Source organism: Centruroides vittatus, unplaced genomic scaffold (assembly GCF_030686945.1).
Source record: "Centruroides vittatus isolate TY-2023 unplaced genomic scaffold, ASM3068694v2 contig_337, whole genome shotgun sequence".
Taxonomy (NCBI): domain Eukaryota; kingdom Metazoa; phylum Arthropoda; class Arachnida; order Scorpiones; family Buthidae; genus Centruroides; species Centruroides vittatus.
The window spans coordinates 725,774-741,645 of record NW_027122161.1 but is presented as its reverse complement, the minus strand read 5'-3'; the positions used below and the strand labels follow the sequence as shown (position 1 = coordinate 741,645).

Sequence of the window (15,872 nt, the reverse complement as noted above, 5' to 3'; positions counted from 1 at the left end):
ACTAGTTTCCCACAGAAAATCATTCCGGGAGACATCATTACCTAGCAGATCTTCCATGTTTTGCCAAGGTCAATGAGCGTTACGAAAGCCATTTATTCAACCCGATAATTTTATTATTATAAAGATCTGCTCAATCCGAAACATTTGTAACAGACTCCTAAAACTCATCGTTTTAATAAAACAATTTAACTCATTTTGATAAATTTCAGTAACGTCATTTTTAAAATAAACTTAAATTAATATCATGGAAAATAAGAAAATCATTCGTTAAGTATTATTCGCAATTATATAAGAAGGAGTTACTATTGATGAAGCAACTAACAATAGAAAGGACAAACAGCAAAATATTAATTTCGGTAGCTGCAATGGAGAAAATTCGTAAATCAATCCACAATATAGCAATAATATAAGCAATTTGCTACATATTAGGCCTACGAAGATTTTCGGTGCAAAGTTAAAAATCTTTCAGATCGAATAGAAATTCCACAGATCGGTGAAATACGTTTTCCTTAGAGCATTCGAACTCTAGGCATACCAGGTTAGATTTGATAGGATACGGCAACGCAACCATCTCTGTTGTGGCCACCGTGTTTAACTTACGTGAGAAACTGGGCTCCATATAAAGTGTTACACACGGAAAAACTAGAAAAATTTCACTCCACCAGCTCGTTCGTTGGGTGCGAACCCAAGACTACGCACACTAGTACAACATATCGAAAGATACTAAGCACCCTGACGGAGTTTGATACAGGCCGTAACATCAACTGAGAAAAGCATAACGGCCTGTTCGCCGAATTGCCTTTATCCGGGCCGTTCTAGCTAATTGTGAGTTGTTGGAGTATTTCAGGCCATAGATACAAATTTGAATGCCACAGTAACATCACCAGTATCATTTCTTTTTTTATGAGAAGTTTGCTTCTGTTCAATCGATTCATTATAACGAAGCCGATATAACTTTATTAATAAGATATTAAAATAATTCATTAAAAAATTTTTCTAAAATTATTTCATTTCTTTCGCACTTTTTTTAAGTATGACTAAATAATTATTTTTTATTTTAACAATTCTTCATTCGTATTCGGAAGATTCGAATACTCTTTGTCTGAACGCCGCTTCTCGTGACTTTTATATAATAATAACAGTAAACTCTCCCATAATGACAGCATAACTGGAAGAATACACAACCCTTGAATTATGGAAGAAACAATGAATATGATAAATATTTTAAACGTATCTTTCAAAAATTCATACGGAGCAAATATTAACGGAGCAACTCCCAAAAGTGAAGAAAGACAACCTTGCACAATTGCGTGACCAACGGTATCTAAACAATCTTGTAGTTTTTCATTCGGATTCTTTCCTTTACTCTTTGCATACGCGTACGATATATGAGCTGCGTAATCCGTACAAAATCCGGTGATCAATATTAAAAAAGTTGTCCCTATTGGATGGAATTCAACTTTCCATACAGACATATATCCTATAGTTATTACTTCAATACAAGCAATTGTGAGAGCGATACAAAATGCACAAAACACATTTGGTATCAAAATGATAAATATTAAAATTACCATACAAGAACTAACGACTATTGATTGAGTGGTTGTGGGAGTTACCTCGAAGATAGAATCAAAGAAAATATATCGATAATTGTAACAATATACCGGAAGATTATATTTATCTATTACATTCCACAGATTAGTAAAAACTTCGATTTCTTTCAGCGAATCATCAGTCAGTTTTGTCTGAATAAAAAATCTGGAAGCTAATATTTTGGTGCCATTTTCACTGAATACAATGTCTTCGTTAAAGCGTTTGGCCCACTTGAATTTCAGAAATACTTTGCGTAAAGCATCGGTGAAGTCTTCGGGTCGACTCAAATTGTATCCTCTGAGAGATATCCAAAACTGTGGATTTTTAATGAATTTTAGATATAGTCTCAGCCACGATTCCGTGAAATTACTTCCGGCCATATGAGGGGAATTCTCCAGTTCTGTCGTTAATTTCTCTATATTATTCTGGATGTTTGGATTGGAATAATCTAATGATGATGTAACAATTATCTGGACTCTATGTCGATATTGAGAATAGAACGTATATTCATCACGGTAGAAATTTATTATATAAGAATTGTCGTTAAATGCTGCATAGATACCTGTCATTGGTCGTGTGTATTTCGTAAAATAGATTCCTCCAGCGAGATACAATAGAAAAACAATAATAACAGTGACTTTTACAATTGGGAACGTTAGAATCTTTCCTAAATGGTTTTTGTAACAAGTCATTGTTGTATTGTCTTCAATATCTTTGCTTGAATAACAGCCGTACTTTATAAATCCCAGAATACCTATTAGAAAAATAATAAAACAAGATAAAGTTTTTCATCTAGTTTTAATAACTTTAAAAATATGATTATTTTCTATATATATAAATGAAAATGTTTCTTTTGTTTGTTTATTTGTTCAATTTGTTTATTCAACACGAATCGCCTTTCAAAGATTAATAGTAGACCAGTATGAAGTAGTAGTCGCTGACCATCCTCTGTTCCGTGAGGAGATCAACCACTACTTTTGGTCAAATTAATTTCGACTCCCTTACGAAACAGCTGCTTCTTTCTATCGGACCAGTGCTATGGTGGCATTCGAATAGAAAAATTACATAATACAAGGTTACTCCTGCACAAAATATGATTTTAGTGTGGTTTTCCACGGTGGAGTTTAAATATTCAGTCCGTTTTTCACGAAATTTGATTGGTTGGCAGATTACCATTCGATATTTGCTGTGAATGGAACAGTTTCTTAGAATTAACTTAGAAATTTTTATACACAATTTAAAGAATATTTAAAATGTGTTAGATTGAGTGATAAACCCTTGTGTAAGGTAACCTTTGTAATTATAAATCAAACACTATAATATATTATATTAGGAGGGTTAAAAGTACGAAATAAAATAGTAATCTTAATTTTGATGTTGTTATTTTTTTGCCTGAGCAACGCCAGGCTTAACTGCTATTTTAAAATATTTATAATTTCAAATTCATTAGTGTAATGGCTAATAATATTTCTAAACGTAATCGAAAATATGAAGGCACTTTATATTAATTACTTTTAATTATAGAAGAAGCTTGGAACAAGCAAGGCTTCTCTCTGTATTCAGTGGGAATACTCACGCAAAATTTCAAAATCACAATAATATGTGTTTTATCCATTACGATTAAGTATTTAGTAAGTAGTTTTTAAGTACTTTTTAAATAGGCGTATTACTTTAATGATGACGGTATCAGAATAATGAAAAACCTTGGATAAAATTACGTCTTTAATTTCACTAGATAATACAATAATGTCAATATTGATAAAAGAATTGGGAGAATTATGTAATATCCTTACTTCTATTTAGCCTATATTTAAGTGTAATCTTCAAAATATCTCACACAAGAACTGAAAATATTTTGAAGTATACAGTAATTAATTAATTACAGTAAGCATATAATACAGGCTTGTGTAATTTTAACATTTTTCAATATGATAATAGAGGGCAAAAATTTAACATAAATGTAAACAAACATTTATGTTAAATTTTTAATTATTAGTAATTAGTAATTAGTTATCTTTCTTTGATTCATATTATCTAATAACTCGAAATCGAATAGTAAAGAATGATCCACTTTAAATGTTTATAAACACCGATTTAGTAGTGATTTAATTTTGGAATTAAGAGCATGCATACAAACAGCTAGACGACATATTTAGAATATGAGATATTTTCAAAGGTAAATACTTCAAGTGAGATAATGTATAATGAAATGTAATCTGTGGCCAAACTTTCTGATGTAAAGATAGGATTAGCAAAATAAAGAGTAAATACATGAGATCAAGAAATTAAAAGCATTTGAAATATGAACGTATACATGCTTTGTACAAATGAAATATCAAATAACGGTTGTTCTAGAGAAAGTTAGGATAGAGAAAGAACTATAGTGGTACCCATATTTCGAACGACTCTATCTTCGAAAAAACCTTCCTTGTGCGAACAGCTTTCACCCAAGTCCACTTTTATCGTATGACAGTGAAGTTTACATTTACGTCCGCCAATATTCCGACTCACTTGTTTACGTCCAGGTGGTCACCACCTGGCAAGTGGTCATCACCGGACCACACGTGGATACAATTAGCAAAATTGGCATTTCTTTTGTTCTCTCTCTATTTACAACCTTGTTTACAAGTCAATACTTTACATCCAGTTTTACCTCATGATAAAGATGGGGAGAGAAAAAAATGTTTTACTGGCCTTCCATGCTTTAATGATTCTGTTGCAGCATGCGTTAACAATTTCTGTACCTACTGAAAAAGTTAGCAAAGCAATGCAGATTTTTCGATACTAATTCTGGTAGACAAAGGATTTCCCATCGAAAATAACTGATTAGCTATCAGTTATTTTCGATGGGAAATCCTTTATCTACCAGAATTACTAAATAACTAAATAACTAAAGCCAAGCTGCATATTTCAGCTTTCACTAAAAGAAGTAATTAACGGAAGACGTTGAGGAATCAAGACCGTTGTTAAGAGTTCAAATAAGTGTAAAAAAAGACATTCGTAGTACGAAGGGATACAAAATACTTCAAACAAGATTACCAATATCATTACTAAAAGTATGATTTTTAAACATAGGCCGCTTTGCGCTATATTAATAACCTAATTGAATAATAATCATATTTTTAAAAATTTCTAATTTGATAAATTAAATGAATTTTAGTCATTAAAATATATCTTTGAATAAAGATTTCATTCTTTCAATTAGTTACAAACGTTAGTTGTTTCTTTGATTAAAGTCTATTTTTCATTTTTTAGTATTTTTATAACAAAAAGAATACTTTTTTCTAATTCAAATAAATCAACTAGCTTCAAATTTCCAAAAAGTCTTGAATGTGGTTGAGAACAATTTTAGGAAACATTATAACGATAAACATAAACGTAAAACACCATTCTTTATACGAAAGTTAACTGACTATTTAACGATTAACTATATGTTATGTTACCTGATGGTCGTTCTTCCAACTTAACAGGAACGAAGAGTATAGCATGCAAGTTCTTGGCTTCTCTATAACCATCCAGTGAAAGACATCCGCCGAAGAATGTAACTTGATAGATGTAATCTATGAAAATACTCAAAGCCATGTAAATTCCAATTATATGCAGAATTCTGAACGGAGTGGTTAACGCAATTAACGAACAAGCAACGTTAGTCAAAGACGTTATGGTAATCGATACAATAGCCTCGGAGTACGTTGTACTCATTCTCTTTTCAACAGAATCTTTGGGATTGGTTTTTCTCCAAGCAGCTAGCAGAACAAATGAGTCATCTAGTCCGATACCTGTAAAATACATTCAACCAATTGAGAGTTTATTTATATTGAATAATCAATTTATTTTAAAAAATGTATTTTATACACCAACCTACAACTATAAACGGAACAACCATATTTCCTTCTGTATATTTCATGCCGCACAGCAGTAAAACGCCAAAAGCAGTTACCACTGCAAAAAGAGATGAGATACACCCGGAAACACCAATCAGCGGTTTACTTGTCACCCAGTCCTTCGTCAGACAAGTTACACTTGCAAATGTTGTCATACACGTTCCACTAATAATAAGATGCCATACAATATTTACCAATATATTATTTATTTCATTGTCGATACTAATTCCACTCATTTTTGATACGCAGATATGAACGAAGGAATTTTGAGCAAGTGTCTTCAGAAATTCTTCTTCCCATTTATGAGCCATTTCCTGTTTGCTGGAATTATGGTAATCGACGAAATAGAGCAAACGAACTGCTTGAAAATCTGTCATAAAACTGTTTTCGTCAGTTGAAACTCCTCCTAAATTGATAGCGTCTACATGAATTTGCGATGGATTTATATCCATCGGATACCTGTTTCAAAAGAAATAGGAATATTGAATCTGTTAATCTATTCAAATAGACGTATTCTGGTGAAAAATATATTATCATTTTATTGTTATGTCATCGCTAGCGAACTCGCAAATAATCAAAACTATGTACAGGTACCATAATTGTACATGGTCTTCTTCGTCGTTATAAGATTGGAGATTAATACAGAGAGTAGTACTACAGTATCATTGCTTCAATATAAAGAATTGTTTTGGACTATTGTTTTTATATCAGTAGATCCATACACGAGGTATAATTATCTTTGTGGTATCATTTAGTCAGTGGTATAAGTTGTACTTGATATTTTAAAATAACTTTTACAGAATAATTTCTTTCAAAAAAGACTGAAAATTTAAAAATAAGATTTTAAGTTTATTTTTTGTAGATTTATCTGTAAGGAAAAACTGACACTTTATACTATATCGCAAAAATATCCTTTTCATAGAAATTTTTAAATGATGATTGCGAAATGGAAAGTTATTCAAAAATAACGCCCTGATTTAATAATTTCATTGAAGGAATACATGGAATATATCGACATTGTGTTGATGTATATCTATGCGTTGTTTCCACACGTTTTTATGCAAATAGTTCCTTGCCGCCGCTGGTTCCAAACTACACCGTTTGGAGCATGTAATGCAACATTTACGGTACATCCTCCTGCATGAAAATCTCAGTCATAGGCATCGTGTACAGCGATATGTTGCGTCAGTCGTTCGTACCTCAGATATACTTCACTTTTATCTTTTATTAATGTATTAAACATACATAGCCTGATCCCGCATATGCATTATCAGGTGAAGACTAGAGGTAACAGAATAACAAATTTTGTACATCGGTAGAGAAAAGACATTCAATTGTGTGAATTGAGTTAACAGAGTTAAACTATTTACAAACAAGTTCATGTTGTTTTACATGTAGCGTGCTCAGCGCTGGCAAGAGAAGAAGGCACAACAACAAGTGTGATTACAAGGATATATGTGGAGACGCGAAGGGAAAATAAATACAAGGTTAACATAAAGAAGATGCAAAGAGTTGGTAGATCAATCAACCTGGTTGCTGCAACTCCTACCTGACGGTCGTGGCCCGGATATATTTCTTGATAATCATTTAAAAGAGGTCATACATTTCTTGCGTGTTAAGAAGTTCCCAGGGTTGACAAGACCAACTACCACCGTTCCTGATAACAGTTAATTTAAGTTCGTTTTGCTCGGTCTCGGTTATACGGCAATCGAAAATATAATGGTAGCTCCCATCGATTTTATCACAGAAATTACATTTGTTACAATTTCCAATGGACAACCTATGCTTATAAGCGTTAAACCTGCCATGATTTGTATAAAATTGTACGCTGTAAAGGTCGTTATTGATCCAATTGTTGAGAAAATATTGTTGTGTATCTGGGATGAAGCTGTATGTGATGGTATGATTGTCTTCCTCCCATTCATGTTGCCAATCGGTGAGATCTTTGAATAGTAATTTCTTAACTTTCTTAAGAGGAATTTTATTATAAGAGAAAGGGAGGGAATCACTTCTAGCTGCTTCTTTGCAAGGACATCTGCCCTCTCATTTCCAGCAGTTCCGGCATGAGCTTGAGTCCACTTTAAAGAGTAACGGTTCTCAGAATCATGTAAGTGCTTGTGCACCTCAGCAATCATAGGGCTGTTGCTTTTGATGAGACTCAGCACAGAGGCACTGTCAGAGGTGATTGTGATATTATATCCTGTATAGGTATCATTGCACCATTTAATAGCTTGAGTTATCGCAAAAAGTTCTGCCTGGAAGACAGAACACAAGTGATCCAGGCGATACTGCTTACTGAACACTTCGCTGTTGTCTACATAACAGACAAAGCTACAGCCTTTTTGCTCGTCAATGCCAGAACCATCTGTGAAGATGGTACACGATGGCTCAGTATCTGTGAAATCTTCAACGATTGGAAGAGGAACACTAGGGTTTTGTGATTGGCTAAAAGGAATCTGCCTTTCAATTATATCTGCTGAGATGATCTCACCGTGGGATACAGTGTTATTTCCCCACTTTAGGTTCCAGAGTTGTTGGTGGAGGTTAATCACTTTGTCGATTGGGGGGCGGCGGGCAATAACTTGAAGGTTAACAGTAGCAGTCATCCGGTACGCCTTAGTGATCATGAGAAGTGCCTTCCGCTGAGCGGCAATGATTCTTCGCCTGGGGTGAACCCTGCTAATTGCCTTGCCCCAGCTACCGCAGCCGTAGAGAACAATTGGCAAGAAGATGCTATCATAAATAGTCTGCATTGCTGTGGCATTAAGGCCCCACGTGTTTTTCACCACTCTGGAAAAGGCTTGTAGTATGAGACCGGTTCTTTCAAAGATATAACGAATGTGCTGTTCCCATGACAATCTGTAATCCAGAAATACCACCAAGTATTTGATTTCAGTGACCACTCTAATGGATTCACCATTCATTTTCAATGTAGGCACCCTCGCGTACAGATTTCCCTCATCTTTTCTATTAAATACAATCGCTTTTGTCTTAGCAGAGTTAAAGGAGAGCTTGTTTTGAATGCCCCAACTATAAATTTCCTCCAGAGTCTTGTTCCCCTTTCTCTCGAGCACTGCACGCGAGCGCCCACCTATGAGTAAGAGTGCGTCATCCACGTAAGCGGCAGTAAAATTCTGTCCAAAGCTACGTTGTAAAAATCTTTCAAATAGTATAATCCACAAAAGTGGGCCCAGGACAGAGCCCTGGGGACAACCACGGACCACCACTTTCCAGACCTTGATGTCACCAGTTTAAATGTGAGCCTGCCTGTTATTCAGAAAATCTCTCAGAAGGTAGAAAATATTTGCTGGGCAGCCCATGTTCCGCAGCTGGTGAAGGATTAAAGGCCACCACGCGCTGTCAAAAGCTTTCCTTATGTCTAGGGAAATGCCAAAAACATATTTGTTAGTATTGAGAAGCTCCCTAATGCTACTCACAGTAGCCTGAATAGCGTCCTCTGAAGAACGTTGGTGACGAAACCCATATTAAAAATTGCTCAACCGCTGACTGGATTCAATTATCCAGGTGAGTCTGGCCGCTAAAATCTTTTCCGACACTTTCCCAAATATGGGCAGGAGAGAAATCGGGCGAAGGTCATTGGAGTTTGGAGACTTTGGAATGGCAACGATTCTTGCTTTCTTCCATTGCTCTGGAAAGACTCCATGCCGAAGGCAGGTTTTATACATGTGGAGGAGCTTCTCGGGGATAATTGTTCAAATTTTCCGCGCAATTTCCGCACTGACATTGTCCATTCCAGGTGCCTTTCCTATTCTAAGATTTCTAAAAGCTTCATCCACCTCATAGTGAGTGAAAGCAGGAGCATCTGGAGTATCTACCTGGAGGAAATAACTGTCTCTCAGAGATTGGTGCCATTCGGTATCGTTGTCAGTCGGATTGTCTAAGCAAAAGTTGTTTAGGTGAGTGTTAACAATGCTGTGGATGTCAACAGCAGTATCAGTTTCATCTGCAAAAGTCTGTAGGATGTTGTTCGATCTCTATTTTCCAGCACACATCCTAGACAAGTAACCCCATGGGTTCCGAGATGCCCGGAAGCAGAAGTCTCTCCATGATCTCTGTTTTGCCTGGAGTATTTCGTTTTTATAGGCTCTCTGATGGTCAAGGTAGCTGCGTTTCAGTGTGTTACGCAGAGAGTCGTCGTGACATCTTTGGAGCCTTCTTCTCAGGTTGTTATTAGTTTTGCGAAGTTGGGTTAGTTTGGAGTCCCACCACGGAACAGGTCTTCTTCTGTGAGTGGTGGTTGGTATGTGAAAATCGCAAGCTGCATTGATGGTTTCGATGGATGTCGCCAAGAAGGTGCGAGCCTTATTTTCATTGTTCACATTCTCATAAGGTCATTCCCTATTGAGAAAATCAGCAAGCAGGTCCCAATTTGCTGCCCTGTAATTATATCGCCTTTTGCTGCTACTGTTCCGATCAGTTTGAGTTGACCTGTCAATATTAAACGAAATGTATTTGTGGTCACTTAGAGTATCACAATTATGGACCCTCCAATGGGTGATCTGACTGTGGCAATTGGTAGAGGAAGAGGTGATATCGATCCAGCTATGATACCTACTGTTTACGTAAATTGGAGGGGAACAGCTGTTGTTCACAATTAGCAGGTCGTTACGAAAATAAGAATTCTTCTAAGGCTTCGCCCCTGCGATCGAGCTTCTCCCCTCCCCAGGCAGGGGAGTGGGCATTAACGTCTCCAGCAATTAAGATTTGTTCATTTGGAAACCTATCGATTAAATTCTGTACATCCCTAAGAATTAGGTTTATGTCGCCTTGATAGGGACAGTATATGTTAACAATAATATACTTTTGTCCCTGAACATTGATCTTAATACAGACAACAAATTCGCTAGAAAGGGAAGTGCTGTAAAATAGCAATATTACTGTGAGTGGCCAGAATGATGGCCCAAGGGTAATAGTGAGTCCCCTTGATAACAGTACAGAAAAAACGTTCCTGCACGAGAATAAAGTCATAATTGTGGACCTCAGTAGAGAGTAGAGAGTAGAGAGGAAGTAGCAATGCCTCTCCCTAGATTTACCTGAAGAAATTGGATGTAGGGTGATCTAACTTGACTCAGTCTGTTCGTGCAATTAGATTGGCCTTCATTTTGAGGTATATCTTACAAGCGGGATCACGAGCATTGTGGTTAGTCTTCCCTGATTTCTGGTGCGTGCAATTAATGCATCTAGGTTGTTCCTCACGTTTGGGGCAGTCCTTAAAAGCATGATCTCCCATGCAATGACTGCAAATGTTCTGTAGTTGCTCACAGTTGCGAGAGGAGTGCCCATACCTACAACATCGAAAACGTTGTAAGACAGGGCAAAAATCCACTACTTTACATCGAGACCATTCTATATTTATTCTTTCTATTATTAATAAGGTTTTCCTCAATTGAGGCGTGACCTCAACCACTAGATTACAGTAGTCGCTGTCCCTCTTTCCTGTAGCGAACTTGATTTTGAAGTCCATTACAAATTGTTTCTTTGTGATGTTTTCGTTGATTATGTCATTTTGACAATAAATGCTATCTATCACTGTTTCCTGGTTTTCTAACTCTGGAACAGAATATAAGATCACGTGGGGCTTCCTCTTCTGAGGAAGTTTCGTGATGATATCTGGCAGTCTGTCTTTAATGCAGCTTTCTAAGCTGCTTAGATCTTCCTTATTTTCTAGTTCGACAGCCACCCCGCCATTCCCGATTCTTCTAATTTTGTCTACTCCGATCTTGAGTTGACTCGGCTTAATTTGCTCCTGTAAGCGTTTCTTAACACTGTGGGTTCACCGGGAGGTCGGACGGAGTCGGACCTCCTTTTTCTCGGTCAACAGGTCGGTAAAACCTGCCCACGGTCAAGGATGGCTGTCCAGTCTGGAACTAATTGTTTGTCAGGTCGAGTGGAGGAGGAGAGTGGGCTCGTCGATAAGACAGAGGCAATATTCGAATGAATGACACCAGTTAAAACAACAAACAACAGAATTTATTGCTAAACAATAAAGAACAGTTACACAGGATAACATCGATAGAAATATTACGTACTAAATTAGGAGTTTACGAACCCGAGAGAGAGTTTACAGATTAGTGGTCGTCATACCTCAACAAGGATCGTCAGAGAACGGAGTCCGTTCGAAATCCAATCGGCGACGGCGGAGAGGCTTCCGTGTTCGAGTTCGAATGAAGGCAGGAGCCACGAACGACCCCTCTGTCCTCGCTCCCATCCTTTTTATTTCATCCCCACGTTAATTTTCTTGCCAATTAGCGAATTTTGTCTTTAGTTCCGTCCTGACTCAGGTTCAAGTTTCGAGGGGAGAGGAAATACAGTCATTCCCCTTCGAAGTGTCGACTTTTGGTTTGGAATTCGGTTATAGATGTCGAAATTTGAACGGGAAGAAAATAATAAAGATTAATGAAATTTAAGATCTATGTTTTGCGGGTCGATTCGGATTTTCACATCACGATCACTGTTTTTCGTATCGGTTCTGTCATACACCAACAGCACATGCTTGCCTGAGGTGGGTGGATGTATTTTATTTGGAAAGTTAACAATTTCCAGACTTTAGAACCGCGCTATACGTCATGGCTGGAGAGTTTGGGGTGTTTTCGTTTATATCTAAGGAATTAAGTTTTTCTAGTATTTCAATCTGCTTATCCAGAACGGCTTTTTGTTCAATTGCCACAAGCCTCTCAAGTTTACTCGATTCTTCCTCGACTTTTTGTATAACACAATTATTATCAAATAGTTCGATGATTTTTTTTTGTGCTGGAAACAATATACTCCGCATGTTTTGGAGTTCCCATTTTACTATTACAATTGTCGGCTAAGTAGCCCTTTAACTCATTTAAAATTGCGAGTGCCGCAAGTCGCATTTCCGCAAACGAATCACTACATGCCATTTGGCCAAAAGAAGTATGCGCAGATGACATTAGACCAATCCCACTCACCCAAAAGCACTCTGAATCCTGTCCCTCGTCAATACAGATTTGTATTTCACAGAACTATCGAAGATCGCAGTCCTGTAGTTTGTGTAATCCAAAGAGCACAAAAAAAACACTAATCACAATGGCACGAATGCTGTATAGTCCAGATCTCTTAACGATAAGTTAATACAAAAAGTCCCCAATGGGGTAGCAACAGTCTTAACCTACTTACTAAGAAAATAGAGCAAAAGAGATAAAGAAACGGCGAAAATGTCTACCAGGTTAGGGTCGGACCGAGTAGGTCATTGACCTCTCCCGCCGAAAAGCGCCCGTAACTCCTAAAGTAATTAAGGTACCGACCCCAAAATTGCACCCCCACTACCTTAAATTACCACTAACAAAACATCGAAAAGAATGCCCGCACAAATAAGCGGTAGGCCGCATATGGCCCGAAAAACGCAAAAAAACACGGACCGTTATAACTGGCTGAAAATTAGGCGCACGGTCAAAGTAACAACAGATTTAGAACCGAAAATTAAGCTAGAATAGCTGGTAAAAAGCATTTTATGATAAGATATATAGAATCCGAGAAATTACAATTTTAATCTAGAAGATGACCGTTGTAACGGTCATCGGGTGGCGGTCGAAAAACGGCCGTAACTCCCAAAATACTGGGTAAACCGACACAAAGCTGACAGACTTAGAAACCGGAAGACTTCAGTAATCTAATGAAACCAACAGACTTACCTCCAAAACCAGAAAAACCCCAAAAACTCGACCCAATCAGGAGCTGAAGTCAGCACAACTTGACCAGTCCATTGTAGGGGACGGACCTACCTCAGATACAGATTGACAGTAATGAAATTACCACCAGGGTGGGGTCCTTCTGCATTCCTTTTCTTTCCTTCATCTGATAAGAGCCTGCTCTCCTGCCGAGGTAGATCAGGAACGTTGGAGCCTATGATAACGCATTGATGGCATGGCCTCCCAGATTTCCCGAATTTACTGACTGAGATTTCTTCTTGTGGGGCTACATAAAAGATAGTGGCTACATACCATCAATACCAGCCGATTTCAAAGAACAACGGAAACGCATTAACATTGAAATCGCCACCATTGTCTTGGACATGCTGTGCCCTGTTTGCAGGGAATCGCCAAGTAACTCACATAAAGCATCTCCATTGTTTAAAAAAAATTTCAGAGTTTTTCAAAAATATACCTTATATTGTATATTAGTAATAGTTTTCAACGAAAATAATAATTATTTGAAACTAAGTTTTTTTGAATGACCCTGTATTAAATAACTTCTCATTGATATAAATTCCATTGCACATTTTGCTATGAATTCTGCATAGATTTTTTTACGGTGTTATATCAGTATTATGATAATCGTGATTGACTACGAAGTAGTTTTTATTCTTAAAAGTTCTACGAGAAATAATTAGGGAAATGTTTCTATAAATACATTTAAGAACAAACACACAGGTCTCAAAATCTAACCTTTCTGAACAGAAATATTTCGAAAATTACTCAACTATTTAAACAAATAAAAAAAGAATTACACGTTTCTTTAATTTCGTTCCAGTACTTAGAATTTACATTTCTATTTAATTTCAAAGAAAAAGAGATATTAACGGTAACTGAGTATCTGTTACTGTTAAATATGCAACTTTTCGAAACTTTTCAAAAATGAGTGCTGCAACGAACCTCCAGTTTCGATGGAAGATCGTCTATGAAGACCTCAGCACAGCTTTGTATTTCCAAATCTGAGCCGAGATTTATCGAACTCTACATATGAATGTGGCTTCATATAGCTTCATGGGGCCCAGGCGAAGGAGCTCCAGGAACAGTATATTGTTGACTTCAAACATTTTTCTTCGTAGGAATTTTTTTGCGTGTAATATTTTCTCATAAAAGATTGGTTTGGGTCGCCTGCTGATGAGAGCTCAAATTGTCCTCTTTGTCCATAGGATAACGCGCCTGTGATATATGTAACAGTTAATTCCTTCACAGTCTCCTCATAGCATCTGATTAATTATAAGTATTATTGGCATGTTTTTAAAATGTTACTTATTATTAACTTTGTTTACAATCTCGCAACTAGCAAATATTTTAGCTAACATTTCAATGCCCGAATACAACACTCAAATTCATTATTGAAAACTCAAAATGTGTCAATTAGAGTCTGCTTGATCTCCCTTATAACAGACGACATACTACAACAAACCCCTGTAAAATGGGGACGTGCAATCGGAACTTACTTTCTGGACGAGTGACGAATAAAATAATTTATTTATAATCTATCAATTACTATCAGAAGAAGCACTGTAGTATTAATATACATTTACATAAATATATAATAAATAAAACTAAAACATAAAATTAATAAAGCAACAACAAATAAAAACATGAAAGAACAAAACTTACTTAATTTTTAGCTTTTTTCTTCTAACACCTTCAAATTTACCTTTTAAAGATAGTATATTATTTCGATAACACTCTCCTTCCGATCTCATACAAATATCGAAATACGTTATGTTTCGTCCTTTCCATTGTATTTTTATGTTCAGAATCTTTTCGTTTAGCATTTGCAATTCATCAAATACGTATTCACGCATCATTGTTCCTCCATCTTTACACGTCGCTATAATCATATTAGCTCCTTTATACATTGTCATTCGTGTAAAATCAAAGTCTGTAGCATTTTCCGGAAAGAACTTCTCTATTTCTGATCTGACTTTCAAAGTTCTTCCGTTCGATGGAACATGTAAATATTCGGAATTTTTTATAACTTGCAGCCTCAATAAACCCAAAGAGGCCAGAGCAGTGAACACAAATGGGATTATTACAAAATACAATGGATGACGTCCAATCAGCCGTCCAAGGTGACGAAAACTTGAAAATAAATAGCGATTAACTGCATAAAATTTCTCTTTGTCACACTGCATGTTTAATGTTAGTTGGAAAAGTCGATGTCAATTTTTATCGCTTTTCTGTATTTACATATACATTAGTAATATTTGAATTCAAATTTGTGCAAGACTAAATTTGACAGATTGGTTATTTAAAGATTTGACAGTCGATGACGATCCTGAAAAAATTCAAGAATCAATTAGGAAAAACCAAATTGGCTACAATTAACCTAAATATATGCAAAAACTATTACCACTTTTGTAACTAATTAAATTAAACTAAACTCGGAGATTTATTAGTAATTTAAAAATGAAGAGAATTAATTCACAATAAACTAATCGGATATAAAAAAAAGTCAAGGACAAAACAAGCTCTTTTAATAAGATAAAATTAGAAGACAAGAATCTGTCTTCCTTTATGAATGAGGCTGAATATTACATTCATTAGCCAGTAATATTGTATCAAATGTTACATCAGTAATCCGGATCTTTTATAGTTTCATTGAATGAAATGTCATCAAGAGCATAATAATAGAAAAGCAGATACATTAACT

General features: G+C 36.2%; 1 protein-coding gene across 2 annotated transcripts; it reads right to left on the bottom strand.

The window, feature by feature from the left end:
• Positions 1 to 1,050: 1,050 nt before the first annotated feature.
• Positions 1,051 to 15,356, bottom strand: LOC136974034 (patched domain-containing protein 3-like). Of its 2 annotated transcripts, XM_067268809.1 has the most exons (5): positions 14,834 to 15,356; positions 5,455 to 5,936; positions 5,232 to 5,372; positions 5,037 to 5,153; positions 1,051 to 2,347 (listed from the first exon to the last, which is right to left on the bottom strand). In XM_067268809.1, exons 1-5 carry the CDS (start codon positions 15,352 to 15,354, stop codon positions 1,053 to 1,055), a joined length of 2,556 nt encoding a protein of 851 aa, XP_067124910.1. In that variant the 5' UTR covers positions 15,355 to 15,356; the 3' UTR covers positions 1,051 to 1,052. The 2 variants fall into 2 exon arrangements, with proteins under 2 accessions (XP_067124910.1, XP_067124909.1); XM_067268808.1 differs by having other exon boundaries at positions 5,037 to 5,372.
• Between the last annotated feature and the right edge of the window lie 516 nt (positions 15,357 to 15,872).

Excerpts from the sequence above, each read along its gene's own strand:
- LOC136974034 (XM_067268808.1), bottom strand. The coding sequence starts at position 15,354 with ATGCAGTGTGACAAAGAGAAATTTTATGCAGTTAATCGCTATTTATTT. Across the intron at positions 5,373-5,454 it reads TGTTCCGTTTATAGTTGTAG|GTATCGGACTAGATGACTCA; the intron begins GTTGGTGTATAA and ends TGTATTTTACAG. Across the intron at positions 2,348-5,036 it reads GTTGGAAGAACGACCATCAG|GTATTCTGGGATTTATAAAG; the intron begins GTAACATAACAT and ends TTTTTCTAATAG.